The sequence below is a fragment of the Natator depressus genome, chromosome 12 (assembly GCF_965152275.1).
Source record: "Natator depressus isolate rNatDep1 chromosome 12, rNatDep2.hap1, whole genome shotgun sequence".
NCBI lineage: Eukaryota > Metazoa > Chordata > Testudines > Cheloniidae > Natator > Natator depressus.
This window is the reverse complement of record NC_134245.1, coordinates 32,807,148-32,829,347: the sequence shown is the minus strand read 5'-3', so window position 1 is coordinate 32,829,347 and position 22,200 is coordinate 32,807,148. Positions and strand designations below refer to the sequence as shown.

Below are 22,200 nucleotides of genomic sequence, written 5' to 3'. Positions count from 1 at the left end.
GAGGAGCAGCAAGGGAATTTCAGTGGAATGATTACTGCATACTAGAGATGTAGGGGCAACTCATCACTCTTTTGTTTATACCAGTGGTTTCCAAGCTGCTTCCTGCAGCTCCCATTGGCCGAGAACAGCGAACCGCAGCCACTGGGAGCTGCGATCAGCCGAACCTGCAGATGCGGCAGGTAAACAAACCGGCCCGGACCGCCAGGGGCTCTCCCTGAACAAGCAGCGCCCCTAGTTTGGGAACCACTGGTTTATACATTTATGCCTCCAAAACTAAATGTTCCAATGTAGTAAAACATTATAGTAAAGAGCTGAGGACAAGCTCTGAGCTCTAAAGTGCTCAAGGGTCTGTAAAATAATGGATGTGTGGAAACCTGTTAACAAACAACAGAGACAGAAATGGGTCAGAAAAATCTGATTTTTAAGTAAGAAGCATTCAACAATTTAGTGATGCTACTCTTCATGGTCTCTAAGCCCTTTTTTATAGGGGCATCCAACAGCCACAAGGTAGTGGTGGGTCTGTCTGCATTTACATTAGAAATCCTATTATTCTGGGGTTTTAGAAATAAAGCCCATAAAATGTGCTTTGATCTTATATCTATATACCTGTTTGTATCTGTATACCTGTGATTTGTGTACCTGTTTTTGCCACTTTCTGAATACTATTTATATCATTGTATCTGTCAAAATAATTTGAAAATAGTTAATAGTTTTTAAAATCTGACTTTCACATAAGGTGTTTCTTATCCCTGTTAAGTCCAGAGTTTGCACTTTATTTTGTCTTATTTGTGGTTTGCTTCTATCTCACCGGTAAAATGACTTTCTCACGATGGTTGACTCTCCAGGTGCTCCCCCACTCCAAGTTTCTCTGGGGATGGCAAGAAAGGTTCCTCTTTCAAAGGCTTGCCCTGGTGGTTTGTTTTCATTGGCTGGTTCCTCATAGCTGCCACCAGTGGTGTGTCCGGATTCTTCACCATGCTTTACGGGCTACATTATGGCAAGGAGAACTCCATCAAGTGGCTGATCTCCATGGCCATCTCCTTCTTTGAAAGTCTATTCATCACACAGCCCTTAAAAGTAAGGTCACTATCAATACAAAACACTGGCTAGGGAAGGGTTGATACTGCAGCCCTCTCAGGCACATCGCTCCCATTGAAGTGAACTTGAGTTTTACATTCAAAAGGACTGCAGGACAGAGCTCTTAAGCAAGAGATCCTTCCTGTAAGTTAGGGGTTTTGTTACAATTGAGTTATAATGTCATGTTGATTTGTCTTGGCAGGAATCTTGTTCCCGTTAGCTTCATTTCACCTTATTTTGTCTTATTTTGCAAAAAGAAAAGGAGTACTTGTGGCATCTTAGAGACTAACCAATTTATTTGAGCATAAGCTTTCATGAGCTACAGCTCACTTCATCGGATGATGAAAGTTTCCGGTGGGAAAGATATGGCCAGAGGCAAAAACCAATCGCATTTAGTGGGATTCACACAGCATCTTGCGGTCCATTCTCTTTCTGATTTCTTGTTCATGGAATTAGCCTGTGTTTATAGAGCAAATTAAAAGGCAAAATTCTCCTCCCCAATCTGCAGTGCATGGATCAGAGACAAGCATTTAAGGCAAGGTCTAGACCTCTCCTCATGCAGAATGTGCAGACTCTGAACAAATAGCTAATGTCTTCCAGGTGTTGGGATTTGCGGCTTTCTTCGCTCTGGTTCTGAAGAAGGTGGAGCATGAAGACGAGGAAAACACTGCTATTGATGGACCTCTGTCTGCACCAGGTAATTGTGTGTCAGATGTAAAACATGTGGGGACTAATTAATTAATGTGAAATGTTTTATCTGAGACTTTGAAGTGCTTTATTCATGCATATGGTCAGGATGGACAAATGTGACCAACCGCCTATAACCTTTGTCTGCTCCTGATCCCTAGACCAGCTGCTCTAATTTACACCAGCTAATAACAACACAGGCCAGGGACCCCTGGAGTGCCCAGGGGATCTAGCTCCATAATTTCCCCTGAACATGTCTCCAACATGCCCTCTAGATTGTGGGGGGGGGGGGGGGAAGCAAGGGGGGAGGAAGGGAGGCAGCTACATTGGTTCTCTTAGTTAGGGATTCCCCCTTGCTTGAGGAATTCTCAGGTGCCCCATTAGGGCAGCTTTAGGGCTCTTTTGAATGTTTAGAGCATAAAAATCTATTGGAGTACAGAAAAGCTGCTGTAGGCACAATGAAAAGGAGAACATAAAACCTGATCATACGTTTTCTTAGGAAGAAACTCTGCATAGCACATAACAGGGAGGCCACAGAACCAGAAAAGGAAAAATCTTGGATCAAAAAGAACAGTCTATCCCCATGGGTCTTTCTTCTATATCTCAACTCACACCCCTTTGACCTAGCACTGTTGTGAGATTGCCCTTGTAACTGGATGGGTATAATCCTATTATTTGGGACTCGTCTACTTTCAGGACTCTGATGTCAGACCCTTCCTCCCCACCATCACTTGCTCTGTCCCCTCTCAGAAGTGGGAATGAACCATGTTCTCATTCTTAGTAGTAGTAGACCAAGAACCATGAATGGGTCCTGCTGCTATGGCTGACTGCTATTGCCTCCCGCACTCTCACCTGCATGCTGCAAACTTCAGCAACTGTGTTATAGTTTCAATATCCAAGGAACAGAATTCAGAAGAAGGGAATAATATTTAGCAGACTAGCTGAAAACTTAAGAACTAAAATAATGGAGTAGGATTTCAGAGAGATGCAAATATGAAGAAACCAATGTAAATGATTCAGCTCTCATCCAAAATATAAAAAACAAAATTGCATATGGAAGAAAGAATGCACACAGCTTTCCATTCCTGAACACAATGCAATTTACATTAGTGCTGTGCTAACTTCCCAATGTTTATATCATGGATTGTTTTGCAACAAACTCTACAACAACTCCACAACTTAATGAAAATGCACACTGTGCATTTTCACTAGATTTTGTAAACCCAGGCCTGCAAAAATATCAATAAAACCCAGCTTCTATCTTAGACAAGTTCCCTCCATGTTCTTCCTTGCCATTATATGTAACTCCTTAGTTTACTATTGGTTTCACTTCTCAACTGTTGTTCTGCCCAAGATGGAACTAATGTGCTACATTTCTCATAATGCAACTGGTGGCTCGTGGCCTTACTACACTTTATTTAAATAGTGTGTATAAATAAAATGTATTGTATTCAATGGGGAGCTCCATTGTCCAGTATGCAGAGTACTGCCTTAATACTAGAACTCGTTACCACAGTTCTCAGGCTTCTGATAGGCACCTCCTACTGAGCAGGCCCTGAAGAGTCCTTAGAGCACCTCCATCTGCCTAAGTAGGAGGCCCAATGACACAAATTGGGTTACATAGTCTCTTTGTGTTGATGAGGACAGGGCTCTTAGCTCTCACTCCCCTAGTTCCTTTGGCTACTCTCAGATTCTCTAATCTCAAAAGGGGACAAGGGCTTGGGGCTTGCTGGACCTATCTTACCCAGCCAGTACACCCGGGTTGCTGTCTCCTTGTAAGCATGGGGCGGGGGCAGAGGGGAGGCTGGTAAATGACCTTCCCAAGGGCAGATCCCCCCAAAAGCTTCCAGGAGTCTCCTCTGCGAGTGTAGAACCACCCTGGACTCTCTCCTAGAGCTGTTCTGCTACTGCTGGGAACTTCCCATTTTTAAGACCTTATTCCACCCTTGACATGACTGACAGCGCCGAGGGGCAAAGCCAGCCTTCCCCAAGGCAACCCTTAAACCCCTTCCATCACTGAGCAGGGTTTATACACCCCATCACACTCCCTCCCCAATATATCACAAGAAAGACATCCCAGTAAGGAGTCGTGGACCTCCCAAACTGGTAGAATGAAGGAACTGGTGCTATTCCCCAGAGAGAGGGGCTTTGTGTTTGATTTGCTATTTTCTTTCAGTCGGATCTTAAGAGGCCAGCAAGTTCTAGGCCTGCTTTAATTTATTCACCAGGTGGGGAAGGGGGGTTCAGTGGGTAGAGGAAGCAGTTTTCACCTGGAAAATTGCCTTTTGCTGTAGCAATTGCACCAACCCTCTTACAATTTCCGGCACTGGACTGGACATCTGCCAGGCTTCCCTGTATCTTTCCGAAGTGTAAATCCTGCTGCCTGTGATCAGCCCTGCAAGCCGTGCGCAGGTCATTCCCCATTGTGTTGGGATCTATTTTTATCTTTCTCTTCATCTGAATCTTTTTTTTCCCCTTCTCACAACCCAGATGGGTGTTAAATCATTTATGGTACTTGATATTTGTAGCCTGTTTGAGCTAAAATCCTCGGTTCCTTGTCCTAGCTAGTCGGTAAGTTTCCATTATTTTCCATTTTCTGGATGTTCAGCCTTTGCTGCTAGGCTTAGTTATACATGTATAAATATACCGTGTAAGTATCTGCATGTATGTACCGTATGTACATACGCTCTGGGCCAGAGTGTGGGGCAGAACCTCAGTGGGTGGAAATTGTCTTGGCTCAGTGAACTCTGATGGGACTATGACAATTTACACCGGCTGAGGGTCTCTCCCATGGCATTTACTGCTGTGTGAGATGGGTGCTGGGGGACACCGCTCTCCTGGCAGTTCGCAGAGGCACTGCGGGAGTGCACACAGGGACTGGAATGGCAGAATCTGCTGCCCTGTGCTGAAAGGGGCTGGGACCAAGGCCCCGACCTTCCCAGTTGTCTTTGAAGCCTGTGGTCCTGCTGCTAACCCCTGCCCCATTGTACTAACTGCACAGGACACAAAGACTGGGGACATGCTGCCTACCCCCTACCTCTGTGGGCTGGCGTGGGCTGGTAGACAGAGCCATTTCCTTTCTGGCCCTTCTCTCTCCCCCCTCCCTTTGTTCCTATTTGTCATTTCTTATTTTTATCTATTTTTTTCTTTTTTGCTCTTCTGCATGTTTTTTGCTGACTTTTCTCACTCAGCAGAAGGCTTCATGCTGCTGGGCATTGGATCTGTTGGGGTGGGGCATCCTTTGGAGCCACCCCAGGCTGGGCTGAGAGCCATGGGAGCAGAGAAGAGAAGCCTGGACTGTTGGGTTGTGGCCTGAGCCTGCAGCCCCATGTTTATAAGCTGCCCCCACACAGCTATCTACATAAGGGACACAGTGGGAGCGCGAATGGAAAGTCAGCAACTTTCAGACTGGTCACTTTAGCTGAAGAAGTAGCAGCATGTGGATCTGGTAGTTTCCCCCCAGCACTGATCCTTTCCTCAGCCCTTCACCTTCATTGTCCTTTGAACTAGCCTGTTGCCCCAAACCAGGGTTAATCTCTCCCACCCCGGATGAGAAACCCTGTATAACTAGAAATGTTTCCCTGAAATGGCTGGGGTCCCCTAGAAATAAAAAGTAGGGCTTGGAGGAGCTACTGACATGTTGGCTTTTATCACTCTTGCACACAGGTGACTCAAACCCTCTATTTGGAGCTCGAAGGGATAGCAGAAGCAACATCTACCAGCCACCCCCTGCCACAGACATTCAGAGAATGAAGAACAATCACATCAAGGAGCAGAAAGCGTTTGCCTTAATCAGAGAAATACTGGGTCTGCAATCTGCCCACAGATGATCTTCTTGTTTTAGTGACAAAGCTCTTTCATGTGTTTGCAAATCAGTGCTAATATTATCCTGCTGGACTCCTTGGGTGGGGAAGGGAGAGCTTTACACAGACATACCTATTGGATATATGGATTGTAAATAGTGTATTCAGAGGGTGAAAGCGATAATGGGGTAATAGCTGGCGATGCCAGTGGGGTTAAAGGTGGGTTTTCTGAGGAAGGGGTGAACACAGCTTGCTTGTATTTTAAGAGAACAGGCCAGAGGAGTGTGAGAGTTTATGAAGAAGGCCGAGGGAGAGGATGAAGGAAGTTAGTAGCTGGGAGAAGGTGGGTTTGCTCCTTCCTGTGAGCAAGAATTACTCGTAGTTACTATCCTAGGCTCCATTCTTGCTCCCTCTGAAGGCAAAGAAAAAAAAATTGCCTTGACTTCACTGAGAGCATCTTTGAGCCTCAGGTCCTTTTTATAACCTGAGTTACTGCTGGTGTCCTATCCATTTGCCTGTTCTTTTCTTGAACCCTACTCAGATTCTGACTGATGTGATGTGGGAAAGACACAACAGTCTAAGCCAACCCATGTAAATTCAACACTGATCTGATATAGTCCAGAGAGAAAAATTTTTCTAGACATCTTCTTAGCCTAATACTAAGTGATAGCAATAATTGTCATGTTGTTCTGTACCAGACAAACGATATCAATTCTAACCTAAAAGCATATTTGCTGTTCTTTCCAGCCTACCTGGGATTTTTATGGATGCTACTGTTGGTTGCCTATGGACAAAGAGATCCCAATTCCTACTACCTGAACAAACACATTGAAAGCAGCTTTACGGATGGGTTTCGGGATATCTACTCTTATCAGGACTTCTTCACATGGGCAAGAACTACCTTAGTCAACAAGTTGTATGGCTCATATCAAGGTGCAGAGTTCTGACTGGATTTCACATTGTTTGACTTGGCATTCAAAACTCTGACTTTTGTGCATGCCCCCAACTTGTCCATGTGTATTGGGCTTCTGGGGAGGGACATTAGGGTCCAAGTCTGGTGTCCTGATAATTTACACAAGTTAGTGTCATCCAGTACATTACCCTATCAGCTGATCAATATCTGCATAACTGAATGGATACAACTCAGACTGTGCATTTAAACACAATGGGCCAAATTCATCTCTGGTGTAACTCCATGGAAGTCAGTAGAATGGCCCCAAGTTGATTTTGTCCTGATACTTTAATTAACTTTTTTATGTAATGTACAAGATCTGTGTCTTATTGTAACACTACATAATCTGTGTCTAGTGTTGTACTAAAATATATGTCTGATGGTTTTTCCATGAGCTTCTGTCATTTAAAACAAGGCCAAACAGCTAGATGGCAGCAGTGATACTACCAGCTTTTCCTCCAGATCTGTGCTCATGGCTTAGGTCACCAATGAATACAAGTATTGGGGTTCTCATCCTGCTCCCCATCAGGGCAAATCCCAGAACATACATTCAGCCCATTTTTGGTGCTCCGAAGTGTCTCTGTGCTATTGAAGTGCATTGGCAGAGCTGTGTGTAGGGTAACTTTGATACAATAGACCAAGACTCATGAGTTCTAGAGTCTATTCCTGGCTCTTGCCTATGGGGTGACCTTAGACAAGTTGCTTCCCCTCTCTGACCCTCAGCTTCCTCAGCTCTATAATGGGGATAATGATACTGACTGCTTGTGAAATACTTTGACGTCTATGGATGAAAAGCTCTAAATAAGAATTAGCTCTTATTATTACATTACGCCTGACTCAAACCAAGACAATTAATCCTTTGTTTTCTTGCGGATTAAATTCACATTGGTTTTGTTTTATTTAAGAAACAGAATCAAATAATAAACAAGACAAAAAAAATCTTTCAGTGAGGAATAAATGGGAGTTGAGACTATGGTGATTATTGAGCCTGCCATAATGTCAACACTGACTCTTTTACATAACTCTTTTAGGCTTCATTACAGATGGCAACTCCAAGTTGGTAGGCAGTGCCCGAATTCGTCAAGTGAGAGTGAAGGGGAACACCTGCCCGATAGCTCCCAAACTGCAAGGCTCAGTCCAAGAATGCCATGCTACGTATTCTCCCCAAGCGGAAGACACGTCAGACTATGGGGAACACTGGAATATCTCAGCCTTCGATAACTCCTCTGCCTTGACTTCTGCATGGAAATATCAGAGCCAGTCCAAACTTAGAGGGCATCCAGTGTGGGGCAAACTTGCCATCTATAGGGGAGGAGGATATGTGGTTCACTTGGGAACTGATCCAAAGAATGCAACCAGGTAGCATTTTTATTGTATTTGGGTTTTGCTACTGTTGTGATTTTGATTTGATTCATGTTTTATGTCTATTGTCACCATGTGTTACATCATGTATTAACCAAAATCTAATCCAGGATTATAACCTGATTTTCTAAGATTAGAACTATGTGCATGCACATGGATTCCAGATTTACACAAGCAATTACTAAACAATCAAAAATATTAGAGCTGGAAAAGACCTAGTACTTCCTCCCAGTCAGTGCAACATTACTCCCTCTTCCGCACACTCCAGCATTTGGTTTAGTCTACTTTTCAATGTCTAAAGCAATAGGTTTTCTACCTCTTCCGTTGACAGATCATTGCATAGTTTAACTGGATGCCATTGTTAGGAAATATTTCAGCCTAATCTTTCAGCCTAATCTTCCCCTGCTCATGTTCGTCTTAGTAAGATCTTCTTGGTCAACCCTATGCTTTTCATTTCCCTCCTCAGTGTTTATGCTCTTCATAGATTCATAGAGTCATAGATACTAAGGTCAGAAGGGACCATTATGATCATCTAGTCTGACCTCCTGCACAACGCAGGCCACAGAATCTCACCCACCCACTCCTGCGAAAAACCTCACCTATGTCTGAGCTATTGAAGTCCTCAAATCGTGGTTTAAAGACTTCAAGGAGCAGAGAATCCTCCAGCAAGTGACCTGTGCCCCATGCAACAGAGGAAGGCAAAAACCTCCAGGGCCTCTTCCAATCTGCCCTGGAGGAAAATTCCTTCCCGACCCCAAATATGGCGATCAGCTAAACCCTGAGCATATGGGCAAGATTCACCAGCCAGATACTACAGAAAATTCTTTCCTGGGTAACTCAGATCCCACCCCATCTAACATCCCATCACAGGCCATTAGGCCTATTTACCATGAATATTTAAAGATCAATTAATTACCAAAATCATGTTATCCCATCATACCATCTCCTCCATAAACTTATCGAGTTTAATCTTAAAGCTAGATAGATCTTTTGCCCCCACTGCTTCCCTTGGAAGGCTATTCCAAAACTTCACTCCTCTGATGGTTAGAAACCTTCATCTAATTTCAAGTCTAAACTTCCTGGTGGCCAGTTTATATCCATTTGTTCTTGTGTCCACATTGGTACTGAGCTTAAATAATTCCTCTCCCTCTCCGGTATTTATCCCTCTGATATATTTATAGAGAGCAATCATATCTCCCCTCAACCTTCTTTTAGTTAGGCTAAACAAGCCAAGCTCCTTGAGTCATTATACAATCATTATATCCACCCTCTAGCCATAGTTAGAGATGGAGTGAATTGTCCATTACAGGAAACAATCTACAGTACTGTGTTTGTGAATAACAACAGAGATTGCTTCTAGGAATGAAATAACAGAAAATGGAGGCCTTGGGACCCAAGGCTTGGAGACAAGTTGGCAGATAAGGGCCCTGTGTATTACCACCAGGAAATAGTGTCCACCAGTGTTGGAAACCCACGTTGTACCTATTTGCCTACAGGTAAATTAGATGTTGCTGGAGATAGCTGCATAGGAACTTAGCTTTTGCCTTGCCAGGCTGGGTGACTGATCCAGCCAGTATCTTGGCTTCAGTACTAGCCAACACCTGAAGCTTCATAGGAGAGTAAAAGCACTAGACTAATTGTGTAGTGTAGTCCATAGAGGGACAGAGAAATTCCTCCCTGTTTGGACTTATACTTCAGGTGTCCTTTGAAAGTCCCTGCCTCTTGTTCCCACTTTCTGTATATAGTTTCCAAACACTTCTACTCCTCATGTAACACCACACACCTCTAATATGAGTCAAAAGTGATTAGTCACTCTCTCTTTTGTGCACTCTTTGGCAGAATTCTCCAATATCTCTTCAACAACGTCTGGCTGGACACCTTCACAAGAGCAGTATTTGTTGAATTTACAGTCTACAATGCCAATGTGAACCTGTTCTGTATTATAAGCCTGATGTTTGAAACAAACGCATTAGGTAAGAGCCCACTTTCAATTCTAGCACTTTCAGCTCTTGCACTGCAGTACACAACAAGGAACAGACTCAGGGAGGAATTTTCAAAAGAGCAGAGAGCTGAACACAGCTTTACTTTTTCAGGGGCCTTCTTCACCCATGCAGAACTGCAGAGCATCCGGCTCTACCCCTACACAGATGGTCTGCACATCTTTGTTGTTGCAGCAGAAGTGATTTATTTCCTATTTGTCATCTACTACATGGTAGCACAGGTAAGACCCAGCAGAAGCTTCATTTGCCATGTGTCACTAGATCCGATTCTGATCTCAACGACAAGGGTTTTACATCAGTGTAATTCAAACCACTTCATTGGTGTTGCTCCTGACATAGGTGCTGGAAGTAGGCATGCTGGGGGTGCAGTAGTACCCCCTGGCTTGACGTGGTTTCCATTATATACAGGGTTTACAGTTTGGCTGAATGGCTCTCAGCACTCCCACTATACAAATTGTTCCAGCACCCCTGCCAGTGTGAGGTCTAAATCAGATCCTGTACCTTTAATAAATAAAGGAAAGGGGGGATTTCACTTGACTGGAGTGCATGCTGAGAAGGTGGTAACTAGAGAACAGCACAAGAACTGGTTGAGCAGATGTGCAGGGATCTCTTCTTGTGCAGAGGGGACCGTCTGAATCCCAAATGTTGGACTGAACTGTTTGTAGCTCCAGGCAGAGCTGGGGGCTGGATCAGCAGCCTTAGCAGAAATGAATGGAATCAAAGTTTGTTAGAGTAACATAGCAGTTATATATTTGATTTACCCTGCTCACTTTATACAGTCATATTGCCGAGATTCTAGCCAAGGGCTGTTGGAACTGAAACTCCTGTTTTCACAGGGAAAGCTCATGAGGGCTCTGAAATGGAGGTATTTCCACAGCAAGTGGAACCTGCTAGAGCTGGCCATTATACTGATTAGCTGGAGCACCCTATCAGTGTTTGTGAAGAGGACAATCCTGGGGGCACGCGATATCAGCTACTATCAGCATCACAAGGATGAGTAAATGTTCCATGACTCTGCCTTTCTCTGCTTTAGCTTGTACCTCCCTTGTTTTCCCAGCACCTCTGCTGCCTGAGATATATGCTCTCCAGAGGTAGCTACATTTCACTGGTAGATGAAGTGAATCTGTATGGCTGTATTATGTAATCCGTGTAAGGATTTTAGGACTTGGATTTATGTCAGTGACAGAAATTAAAGCTACCTCACCTGGGGAAACACTAAAGGACAGCAGGCATTAGCACCACCTCCCCTAACATGGTGTATATGGAACTGATGGGCCTTGCTGGTGCAGGCCGTATATTAGTATCATCTGCCTTTCCCTCATCTCACTGCAGCCAACCTGGGTAGGTACATGGCTACTGTTTAAGAGCTCAGAGCAAAGCCAGACACAGCAATATCCTAGGACAGAAATTAATAACAAACCAGTCACAACAGAGAAGAATTCAACAGGCCCATGCAGATTTTAGACACCTTTGTGGTATGCTCTGTTGCAAAACAGAGTAACAAACATAACGAATGTGCAGCCCCTTTAAGCAGCAAAACACAAACATAAGTGGCTTCTCTCAAAGCCAAGCTTTCGAAGGATGGCTTACTTCAGCCAAGAATGCCCCCCTAACCCATCCTGCTCCAGCCCTATTGCTAGAAACCCCTCCCCCTTTCACTGTTAGATTTTTATTACCCAACTTCCTGCAGCATATTCTTCTTATAGCATTTACAGGGCATTAGTTATTTCTCCACAGCTGGCCCAGCCCTGCTATCCTGCAGACCTAGGAGGAAACTGGGGTCCTTTTCAGAGCAAGATAGTAAATGCCATCCCAGTCAATCTCCAGAAAGGGTCTATGCACCCCATTACAATACCCAACAGTAAACTCTAAGCATTTGCATTAGGTGCCTGTTACTCCGGGATTTGGTGAGTATCTGGCCTGACTGAGTATTAGAAGTACTCAGGCTTTAGTCTATACTGCAGATAGGCCAGCCAGCTCAGATGTAAAGCATCACCATGCACAAGAGACTCTTGTGTGAGGATGGGATGGGAGGGGAGTTAGGAGCAACATGTTAGTAAGAACCTGAATTAACTTTGCAGTGAAGACAAACCCTGACTGACCAGTGCTACCAGCATGCTCATTAATCACAGTGCACAGAAATGTTCTGAAAGTTTTTCATGCATTGTTTATTAATCTTCTTTTCTCATAGGTGTGTAAGTTTCAATGAAACAGCAACAGCTGATGCAGCTCTTGGCTACCTAATTGCTTTCCTGGTGCTTCTCTCTACTGTGAAATTGTGGCATCTCTTGAGGCTCAACCCTAAACTAAACATGATCACCTCCACCTTGAGGAGGGCTTGGGGTGACATCTCTGGATTCATCACTGTTATTTTAATCATGTTCCTTGCCTATTCCATTGCTGTGAGTATCTTTGTGGTTCCTGTTTGCAATCTGCTAGCTGCAGATAAAATGAATAATTTCTGAATAGTGAAAACAGTGTGGCTCTGAAATGTAAAATGAAATAAAGCTGTCCACCTAGATCTTAGGTGAGCAGTTTGATGGCTGCAATATGCTGCAGAAGGATCCACTCTCCAGCATATATGAGTGGCAAGTTAAAATATCCACTTGTCTGCCCTTTTGCAAACTGAAATGAAGTTCAATAAACAAACAAGATGATAAAAAAAACAGAGATTTCCTGTGCATGGTGTATATGTGTCAAAGAGCAGAGTACAAAAATATACTTAGTGGGCAAAGATCTTACAGGACAACCAAACAGGGGAGAGTGATTGACTGACAGCACCAGATATGATATGGTCTGGAACATGTAAAATAAACATAGGGAAGATTTTTTGGGTTTCTGCCCATTGCTGGTTATACAGGAATAAAGTTCATTATTGTGTAAATATACAAGTTTATTCAGTCAGGTTAATGAATTACAGCACTGTAACTATTTATGTGTATTTATTGTTTTATTTGAAACACTGTATGTACATTACCATGTAGTGAGCAGGTGGGATATAGAACAAATATGTTCAATCTGTCACTGAAAAGTTTAGGTAGTAATTAGAACTTTTCCAAAATAGCAATAAATCAGATCAAAACAGTAATCTCAAAGAAGGATAAAGCACTGAACTGGAACTCGGACCAGGGTTCAATTCCCAGCTCTGCCACAGACTTCCTGTGTGGCCTTGGCAAAGTTAGCTAATCCCTCTGTGCCTCAGTTCCTCATCTGTAGACTGGAGATAACAGGTCCAGTTTCTCACTCTTGTCTACTTACACGGTAAGTTCTTCAAACTGAGACCCCCTTTTACTAAGTGTGTGAACACCCAGCGCGGTAAGGCCCAGTGTAGGTTGGGTACTATTGTAAAATAAATAAATCTCCTGCAAGCCAAACCACTATTTTCATCTTCCCTTACATTATTTTCTATTTATACTACGGTAGCATCCAAAATGCACTCGGTACTGCACAGGCAGAGGAAGATGTGGTCCTTATCCCCTAAGAGTTTGCAATCTTTGTTCATTAACAACTAAATTAATCGGAGAGACATAACTAAACAGTATTATTCACTTCCTTCCCTACAGTGCTCTTTAGTATTGCTCTGTATTAAACACCACAGAGGTGACTGCATTTCAGTGATAGGTGAAGTGATTTATGTATATAGTTTGTAGAATACTTTGAGATCTTTCAAGAAGAAAGGCACCATTGATCTGATATTGAGAAGTGCTGAGCACTCACAAGGCCACTTGAAGCTAATAGGAGCTGCAGGTGCTCAGCATCACTGATAAATCAGGTTATGTATGGATGCAAGATATTTTATTGCGGTTATGGCCATCCACCACGTGCTTCCTTGCTGCTGAACTAAACCCCAAAAGCTGGTTCCCACATCATCTCCCTTGCAAAGACTCCTGTTATTGACATAGAGAAAGTCAGGAACTGAGTAAGATGACTTGTCTGATGGGCCCATTAGTTTGCATGTGCATCATGACCCAAGTCCCTGTCATGAAGGAGAAGTAACTCTCAGATCCTAGGTTCTTGCCTGCTCCATGTAACTTTGATGTCAGACCAGGACAACTTTCTGTGAACATAAAAGTTGTGAACTAAATGGACAACAAACCGGTGTGATTATGACGCAAGATCTGCCTTCTTTCCTTTGCAGACAAATTTGATATTTGGCTGGAAGCTGAACTCTTACAAAACCCTCTTTGATTCAGCAGAGACAATGGTCAGCCTTCAGCTGGGAATCTTCAACTATGAGGAGGTACCAGATCTACCCTTCAGAGACTTATTATTACTTGTATTGTGGTAGCACCTAGGACAGTGGTGGGCAACCTGCAGCCTGCACGTTCCTGTGGCCCGCGCTGCTTCCCGCGGCTCCCACTGGGAGCTGTGGGTAGCTGTGCAAATGTAAACAAACTGTCTGACGGCCCGCCAGCGGATTACCCTGACAGGCCACGTGCAGCCTGTGGGCCGCAGGTTGCCCATCACTGACCTAGGAGATGACCATCTTTTGTACAAACACAGCACAAAAAAATATAGTTCCTGTCCCACAGAGCTGTCAGTCTAACTAAGTTGTTTTTATTTGCAGACAAATAAAATGAAAAACCGAACCACAAAATCATGTTATGGTTTTCTATACTTAGGGCTCAATCCAGCTCCAATTCAAGTCAACGAGAGTCTCTCCATTGAGTTGAATGGGAGGTGGATCAGGACTATAAAGAGCAGCCATGTGGTTTCAGAGTGATTTATTTTAAATTAAAGAAAATGAAACATGAAAGAAAAAAAGTACAGTAAAGGCTCCAGGAGGGAGAGCACAGTGTGTGTTTTGTCTGTAACATGCTACATTTGCTCTGCTCCGCAAAATGACAGCAGCCACTGCAGACAGCAGACTTCTAGAAATGTACAGGTGTAAAAACAGAAAAACCTAACCTCCTAAAAGGTTGTATTTAAAAAACAACACTTTAACTATTAATTTTAATACAAATTCATAAAAGTAGATCTGAACCCAAATCAGACCTGAGCAGTTCCAGAATTTGGGGAAGTAAGGGTACAAAAAGCCAGATCAGAATCTTACAGCAGCACCCATGATTACTATTATTTCTATCCCCACCAAAATGTGTGGTGGTAGGTGCTTATCCCTGTCCAACAGAGATTACAAGATAGCTGAGGCACGACCTAACAAGGGGAAAACAAGACAATAGTGAGGAGCTGGAGCGGGATGGGGAAATAGCAATAAGAATACACAGTTACTCTGTGAAAGTAGTACACAGTTTAGTGGAGTCAAGAGAGTGGGACTCATGGTTTTTTAATGACTAAGTGAATGTCTTATGTAGCTAATTTCCTGTAGAAATTTCAGCAGCAGTGGGGTTTCTTATAAACAACAGATGATCTCATTTGCGAAGAAAAAGTGCCAGCTCTGAAATGTATTCACAACTGCAGAAAAGCAGATAAATAACTCAGTGGGGCACGATGAAACTATTTTGAGAAATTAACACAGCTGTATTTGAATGTTTTCCCTTTCTAGAAGAAACTCAAAGGAAGAACATTGCTCATGACAATCTCGAGTTCTGTCCTGCTGAACTCAAATCCGAGTATTACAGATAACACTTCTTCATTTTTAAGAAAACATTTAATATTTGATGCCGTAAAGGGAGAAGAGCTTAATGCTCTAAGCAAACAGGGAGACTTTAGATTAGTGTTAGACATGAGTCTGATTTTAAAAGCTCAACTGCCTGCTTTATATCTGGGAGCACTTTCTCATCAAGCCAAGAAAGAGAGACTAGGGTGCAATATATTTCATACCCTATTCTCCATTTCATTTAAACCCTCTTGAACCCTTCACTAAGAAATGTACTCAGGTTTTAAATAGCCTCCTTCCCTGCTAGCCAATACAAATTATTGTATGGTTCATCTAGACAACAGACATTACTATCAATAGTCTATATGCACCCCTGAAACACAGACCAACCATCCTCTTGGGGAAGCTACATACATACACCTTCTGCTCTCCAAGGGGAGTTGTGTTTGCAGAATAAGGGGCAAATGTAATGTCTGGATTTTTAATAACGTTTTATTTATTCCTGACTTCCCAAGAAAAATTCTTCCATGTTACAGCTTTTTTAAGCCAATTCTTTTGTGGATTAAATTAGTTCCTCTTTGTCATCTTTCATCACACGTGGGCTTCTTTTCATTTGGTACTGAAGGTTACCTTGTAGTCATATTATAGCTTTAAAACTTGTTTGTGTGCTGCTAATCTCTGTGACTCTTCACCTTTGATATAGTTATCTTGTGCACACCATCCTGTCCTTGTATGAAACATTTGTCAATCAATAAATATTTGCGCAAGCCTGCAAACAGTTACCACCATGTGTTATATTTGCCACTGTGAGAAATCTCATTGAAGAATTGTAAGCATGAATCCCAGTAGTAAGTGTTTGCAGATGTCCCTCAGCCTAAAAGGAAAAAAACAAGTCTCTTTCACATAAGGAAGCACATTTTCAAAAGGAGTTAAACTTGTGGATACAGTAATTTATAACAATACATGCAAAAGCCCATGCTTTTCTTGTGCATTTTTGTGGACTATTTGAAAAACTAGTCCAGCAGGAGACTGGATGGTTCAGAGGACTGGCAATGGGCTAGAAAGGTGTTTCACATCTTGGTCTTAGGTTCAAATCCCACCCAGGTTGCTACATATGAAAAATTGTTGCTAACTGACTCCTATTTTGTAGCTCTGATTAAATGAGTTTGGTGGGTTTCACTACAGGCTCGGTTTGACAAGTGTCCACATCACCATAATTAACCTCAGCAAAGAGGCCCATGACTGAATACATATGGGGGCTGACCTGTCCTTTCACTGCAGGAGCAGACTCAGGAATGCATGGTGAAGATTGCACTGCCTGTGCTATTTTGTTCTAAGGCAGTGGTTCCCAAACTTGTTCTGCCGCTTGTGCAGGGAAAGCCCCTGCCGGGCCGGGCCGGCTTGTTTACCTGCTGCGTCCGCAGGTTTGGCCGATGGTGGCTGCCAGTGGCCGCGGTTCGCTGCTCCAGGCCAATGGGAGCTGCTGGAAGCGGTGTGGGCCAAGGGACATACTGGCCGCCGCTTCCAGCAGCCCCCATTGGCCTGGAGCAGCGAACCGCGGCCACTGGCAGCCGCGATCGGCCGAACCTGCAGACACTGCAGGTAAACAAACTGGCCCGGCCCACCAGGGGCTTTCCCTGCACAAACGGCGGAACAAGTTTGGGAACCACTGTTCTAGGGATAAGCAGAAGCCTTTGGTCTCCAGGTCTGTCAAACTGACACCTTCATGATCACTAAATTCGCACACAAACATTTAAAAAATAAAAGAAAGCATGGCCCATAATACATATGGATGCATCACATGCATAAAAGCATGTTCTATCAACTCTGATGTATAGTGCATCATGGCATGAAAATCACTCCTGGAGAGAGAAGATACATATTGTATACTCTATCAACAACTTGGATGCCCTCTTCAAGGTTTTAAGTTGACCCTGCTTCCAACCTTTTTCTGCTATAATAAAAAACATAATGCCTTATTTTATTTATTCTCCAGGTCTTGGACTATAATCCAATTTTGGGCTCCTTTTTAATTGGATCCTGTATCATTTTCATGACATTTGTGGTGCTCAATCTGTTCATTTCAGTGATTCTGGTTGCTTTTAGTGAGGAACAGAAACATTATCAGGTATGTTCATCTAAACTGTTTTATTATTTAATATTTAAATTACAGTAGCACACAGAGGCCTTAATCTGGATTTGGATATCCTACTGTGCTAGGCCCTGTACAAACACTGATGAGGACACAGTCCCTGCTTTTAAGAGCTCACAATCTACTCCAATTAAACACATTTTAGCTTTTATAAAGTTACACTGCTCTTTTCAACTCACAGAACTAAATTTTCTAAGTCAGCCTAAATTTTATTAATAGAAATATATACACTCTCAAAACAACTTGTGCACACAAGTCAGGTAAGCATCTAGCTACCTACTTTTTGTGCATTAATCTTAGTTTTATCTGTAATTTCTATCATATGCACCCACACCAAATCTAGCATAAAGGTTGAAATTCACTGAAGTCCACGGCAAAGCTTCCTTTTAAGATATTGATACTGTGATATGAAATCCTCTTTGATACTATACATGAAGCCCTTGATGAATCTGTTGTATTGTATATAAAACCAAGGGAATGGAAAACAGAACAGATTGTTAATGTAAGCACTAGATGCAAGTATGCAACGCATGTATCTGTGGGAACTGTCTGGTGTACAGCTAGCTGATACATTTCTGACCCCACTGAAGTCAATGGCAAAACTCCCATAGACTTGAGTGGAGCCAGATTTTCACCCAGCATGTTGCAACATGCTGAGGTATTGTTGTTGTTTTTTTTTTCTGAAGTGATGGTGATATTCTGCCTCATCCACCTGAATCCATGTCTGTTCTACCTACAGTATTTACATTCTCTATGCGTAATCTTGGCTCAATTGAAGCCAATGGTAGTTTGCCATTTATATCCATGGAGCCAGGACTTCACTCCATTTGTTTAAACTAACAATCCATACACAGCTGCAACAGCATGGGGCTTTATTTTTGTCATTTTTTTAGGCTTCAGAAGAGGAAGAGATTGTTGATCTAATGCTGATGAAAATTTTCAGTTTCCTTGGGATTAAATACAAAAAGGAAGAGAAGCCGACCAATGTTGAGCAACTGAAAGAAGCTGCTAGCACCTGACAACTATAATGACCAATTGCTTTGTGTAAAGTCTTTCCCTCTATCCATTTCAAACTACAGCTGCTGTGGCTGGACGTAGATATTATGGCTCCTATGTGTAAAGTGGTGTCGTCTGCAGAGCTGTGACATAAACAGGAATATGTTCAATAATAAAATCTTGTGTTGTATTATGTTATGGGATATTATCTGTGAACTAGTAGTAAACAAATCTAGAATAATGTGTCCAATTATGTTTATTGTCTTATAATTTCTGTAAATTTACTGTCATGTATTTAATAAATGCTAAGTGTTCACTGCAAAGTTTATCTAAATTATTTGATCATAAAATCACCAAGCGATAGTGTCCCACTTTTCCAGTCTGTGATTTAAATGTCTTAGAAGGAATATGCATTTAAAATTCAGCATCTCTCTTTGCATATTCAGTACTAAGGTCTCCTTCCCTGGAGCCATTATAGCTTGGGGACCAAAAGAGATCTTTTGAGAGACAAGGTGGGTGAGGTAATATCGTTTATTGGATAAGTATCTGTTGATCCAGTAAAAGATATAACTTCCCACCTTGTCTCTCTAATATCCTGGGACCAACAGGACTACTACAACACTGCATACAACACAGATCTTTGTTTTTCTTGGGAAGTGGGGTACTTAAGGATCATCAGACTTAACGGCCTTACAACTTGTGGACAATAGCTTCAGCCTGAGTCATTATCTTACCAAGTATCACTGTATCCCCACTGACTAAGGCTATGTTTACACTGCCACTTTCAGTGCTAAAACATTAGTCGTTCAGGGGTGTGAAAAAACACACCCCTGAGCGACAAAAGTTTTAGCACTGAAAAGCGCCATGAGCCGCGCTTTAGGAAGCGCTTTATTGCCAGGAGTTGCGATCCCGGCGATAAAGTTACCACCCCTCGGCTCTGCCCACATCACATCGCAGAAACACACCCTCTCTCCCTTATATGTTATGAGTAACAAGTAACATCAGAGTCTGCAAAAGTATGGTAAGTAAGGAATAGCACTTGACATGGGGTACAGTTGCTATGAGTTAACCACACATCTCATGTGTACAGGGAGGCACAAAGGCCAGCTCCTGAGAAGAGCAGTTAGGCCTGGTTTACACTAGGAAATTAGGTCAGTATAACTTTGTTGCTCAGGGATGTGAAAAATCCACAGCCTTGAGCGAGGCAGTTAAACCAACCTAACTTCTGGTGTAGACAATGCTAGGTAGATGGGAGAATTCACCCATCGACCTAGCTACTGCCTCTCGGGAAGGTGGATTACCTACATGAACAGGAGAATCCCTCCCGTTGGCATAGACAGAGTCTTCACTGAGGGCTTGGCAACACTTACACTTTATAGCGCTCTAACTCGCTGGCTCAGGGGTGTGAAAAATCACCCCCCCCCACCCCAAGCGCAGCAAATCAGAGCGCTTTAAAGGGCTAGTGTAAACAGGCTCCCAGCACTCAGAGCTAATCCCCTCGTGGAGGTGGATTACCAGAAGCGCTGGGAGAGCTCTCTCCCAGTGCTCGCACACGACCACACTCGCACTTCAAAGCACTGCTGCTGGAGCGCTCCCGCGACAGGGCTTTGAAGTTTCCAGTGTAGCCATGCCCTGAAGCACTACAGCGGCACAGCTGCAGCATTTTAAATGTAGGCAAGCCTTTGGTTTACATCACCTGAGCTTCTAGTGAATTAGTCCACTCCAAAAATGGCATAGCTAACTTTTAGAGGCAAATTTCCAGAAAACTTCCTGAATTATTCTCACCAAATTTGCAAGCAAATCCGTTTTAGAGAAGTGCACACCTAACAACCCACAGGGACACAGTTACCTGATTCACATGTGCAAATGACATGCTTCCAAATAGGCCCTTTGAAAAGGCTGTCTTCAGAATAACAAAAATAAATTATGTGGGCAGGAACCTTAGTTGGCTAATCCACTTGCTTCCTCAGTCCTGCCCCTTTCCTAGCTCTCTATTATAATAATAAAATCACAGTGTTGTTAGTGTGATATACACATCTTTGCATCTCTTAAACTTTGAAAAAGTCATTACTAGCTACCTTACATTATTTTATTGATATAGTTATTGCATATGAGTCATATTCTCTGATTGATTTTGTTCACAAACTAAGCAAGTAAGAAGTTACCACCAGCTTTCCTTCTATAGGTTGATTCTGAACAGAGTACAATGGACACTCACAGTCCAAAACATACAGCCAATGAAATGAAAATATTCAGTGCCATGCTAAAGTGGTTACCCAGGATTTTAAATAAAAGTTTGTCTACTCAGTAAGTGGCAATCACGTCTCATTATTAGCATGTCATTGTGATAGTGTCCAGAGGCCCCACTAAGAGATCATGGCCCAACTGCATGAGGTGCTGAACACAAATATAAGTAAGAGTAGCAGCCCCGGAGAGCTTGCAATCTAAGTATAAAACAAGAGATTGCAGATGAATAAAACAAAGAGATGGGGGGGAGGGGGAGGGAGACACCACAAGAGAAGAGACAATTATGACAAGTGCCTCCATTGGTGCAAGTTGCTGAGGGACAGACTTGGAAGGTGCATGGGAGGAAATACCAGTCGTCTGATCCTCCCGCACTACTGAGGGGAATTCTAGCCAAGCACTTTCTTCAAACGGTGAAGAAAACAGAAAATTATATCACTAGAACAGAGAAAAAAAAACCACTAGAGACCAGTAGGTTCTGCAAGGGATAAGCCCCTCTGGATATCTAGTCGTTACTGTATTGGTGATGCCCATAATTTTTGTTGTTGTTATTTAGCTCTCTAAGGTTCCACAATGACAACCATGCAGATGGTTCTCTGCACCTACATGGAGCACAATTTCTGCCTGAGCACATCTCCTCTGATAGTATGTTATCTGCTGGACTCTATTGGGGATCTCAGCTGTCCTCACACATCTTTTCACATACTGGGTCATGGCCTACAAATATGGGAAGAGATTTATGACAGCAGACAGCAGAAAAAAACATAAGAGCCAATGGAGGGAAGCTGAAAATAGACAAATTCAGACCAGAAATAAGGCACAAATAAATGAGGGTAATTAACTATTGGAACAATTTTTCTAAGGATACCAACTCTCTATTTAGGAGATGCAGTTTCTGGTTACGGACAGACTATCTTTCCACTCTGTCCCTCCTTGCTCTCCTTGTCTTTGTATTTCAAAAGAGACAAGCATCCCTATTTACATTTTTCACCTGTTATCTTGTTTGGTTTTGTACCACACTGAGGCCATTGCAACTATTCTGACAGGTAATTCCAAAGTACCCATAATCATAGCATTTAGGCTCTGTTACACAGACACTTCCATGTAGAAGGCATAACATAGACAGGAGCAGGGCTCCCTGCCCTTCCCCCCCACTCCTGCAAGACCCCTCACCAGAAGGGCTGCAAATCTGTCAGATATCACTAAGTTACCCTTGGTTTGATTCCACATAACTCCCCCATTTCAGTTTTGGGGAAAGGACCCACCCCTTTTCTACATTCAATCCCACTGACCCTAAAGCAGTGGTCCGCACCCCTGGGGGTCCGCAGACTATGTCTAAGATTTCCAAAGGGGTCCACACCTCCATTCAA

At 42.9% G+C, this 22,200-nt stretch overlaps 1 protein-coding gene across 1 annotated transcript in view; it reads left to right on the top strand.

The window, feature by feature from the left end:
- PKD1L3 (polycystin 1 like 3, transient receptor potential channel interacting) overlaps positions 1 to 18,609 on the top strand; it is a 70,496-nt gene extending 51,887 nt beyond the window's left edge. The window contains exons 32-43 of the mRNA XM_074969180.1: positions 846 to 1,077; positions 1,678 to 1,774; positions 5,431 to 5,571; positions 6,315 to 6,500; positions 7,551 to 7,878; positions 9,721 to 9,854; positions 9,975 to 10,102; positions 10,718 to 10,878; positions 12,073 to 12,283; positions 14,020 to 14,121; positions 17,435 to 17,566; positions 18,484 to 18,609. Coding sequence (XP_074825281.1) covers positions 846 to 1,077; positions 1,678 to 1,774; positions 5,431 to 5,571; positions 6,315 to 6,500; positions 7,551 to 7,878; positions 9,721 to 9,854; positions 9,975 to 10,102; positions 10,718 to 10,878; positions 12,073 to 12,283; positions 14,020 to 14,121; positions 17,435 to 17,566; positions 18,484 to 18,609 — 1,978 coding nt within the window. The remainder of the gene's footprint in view (positions 1 to 845; positions 1,078 to 1,677; positions 1,775 to 5,430; positions 5,572 to 6,314; positions 6,501 to 7,550; positions 7,879 to 9,720; positions 9,855 to 9,974; positions 10,103 to 10,717; positions 10,879 to 12,072; positions 12,284 to 14,019; positions 14,122 to 17,434; positions 17,567 to 18,483) is intronic.
- Positions 18,610 to 22,200: the final 3,591 nt, after the last annotated feature.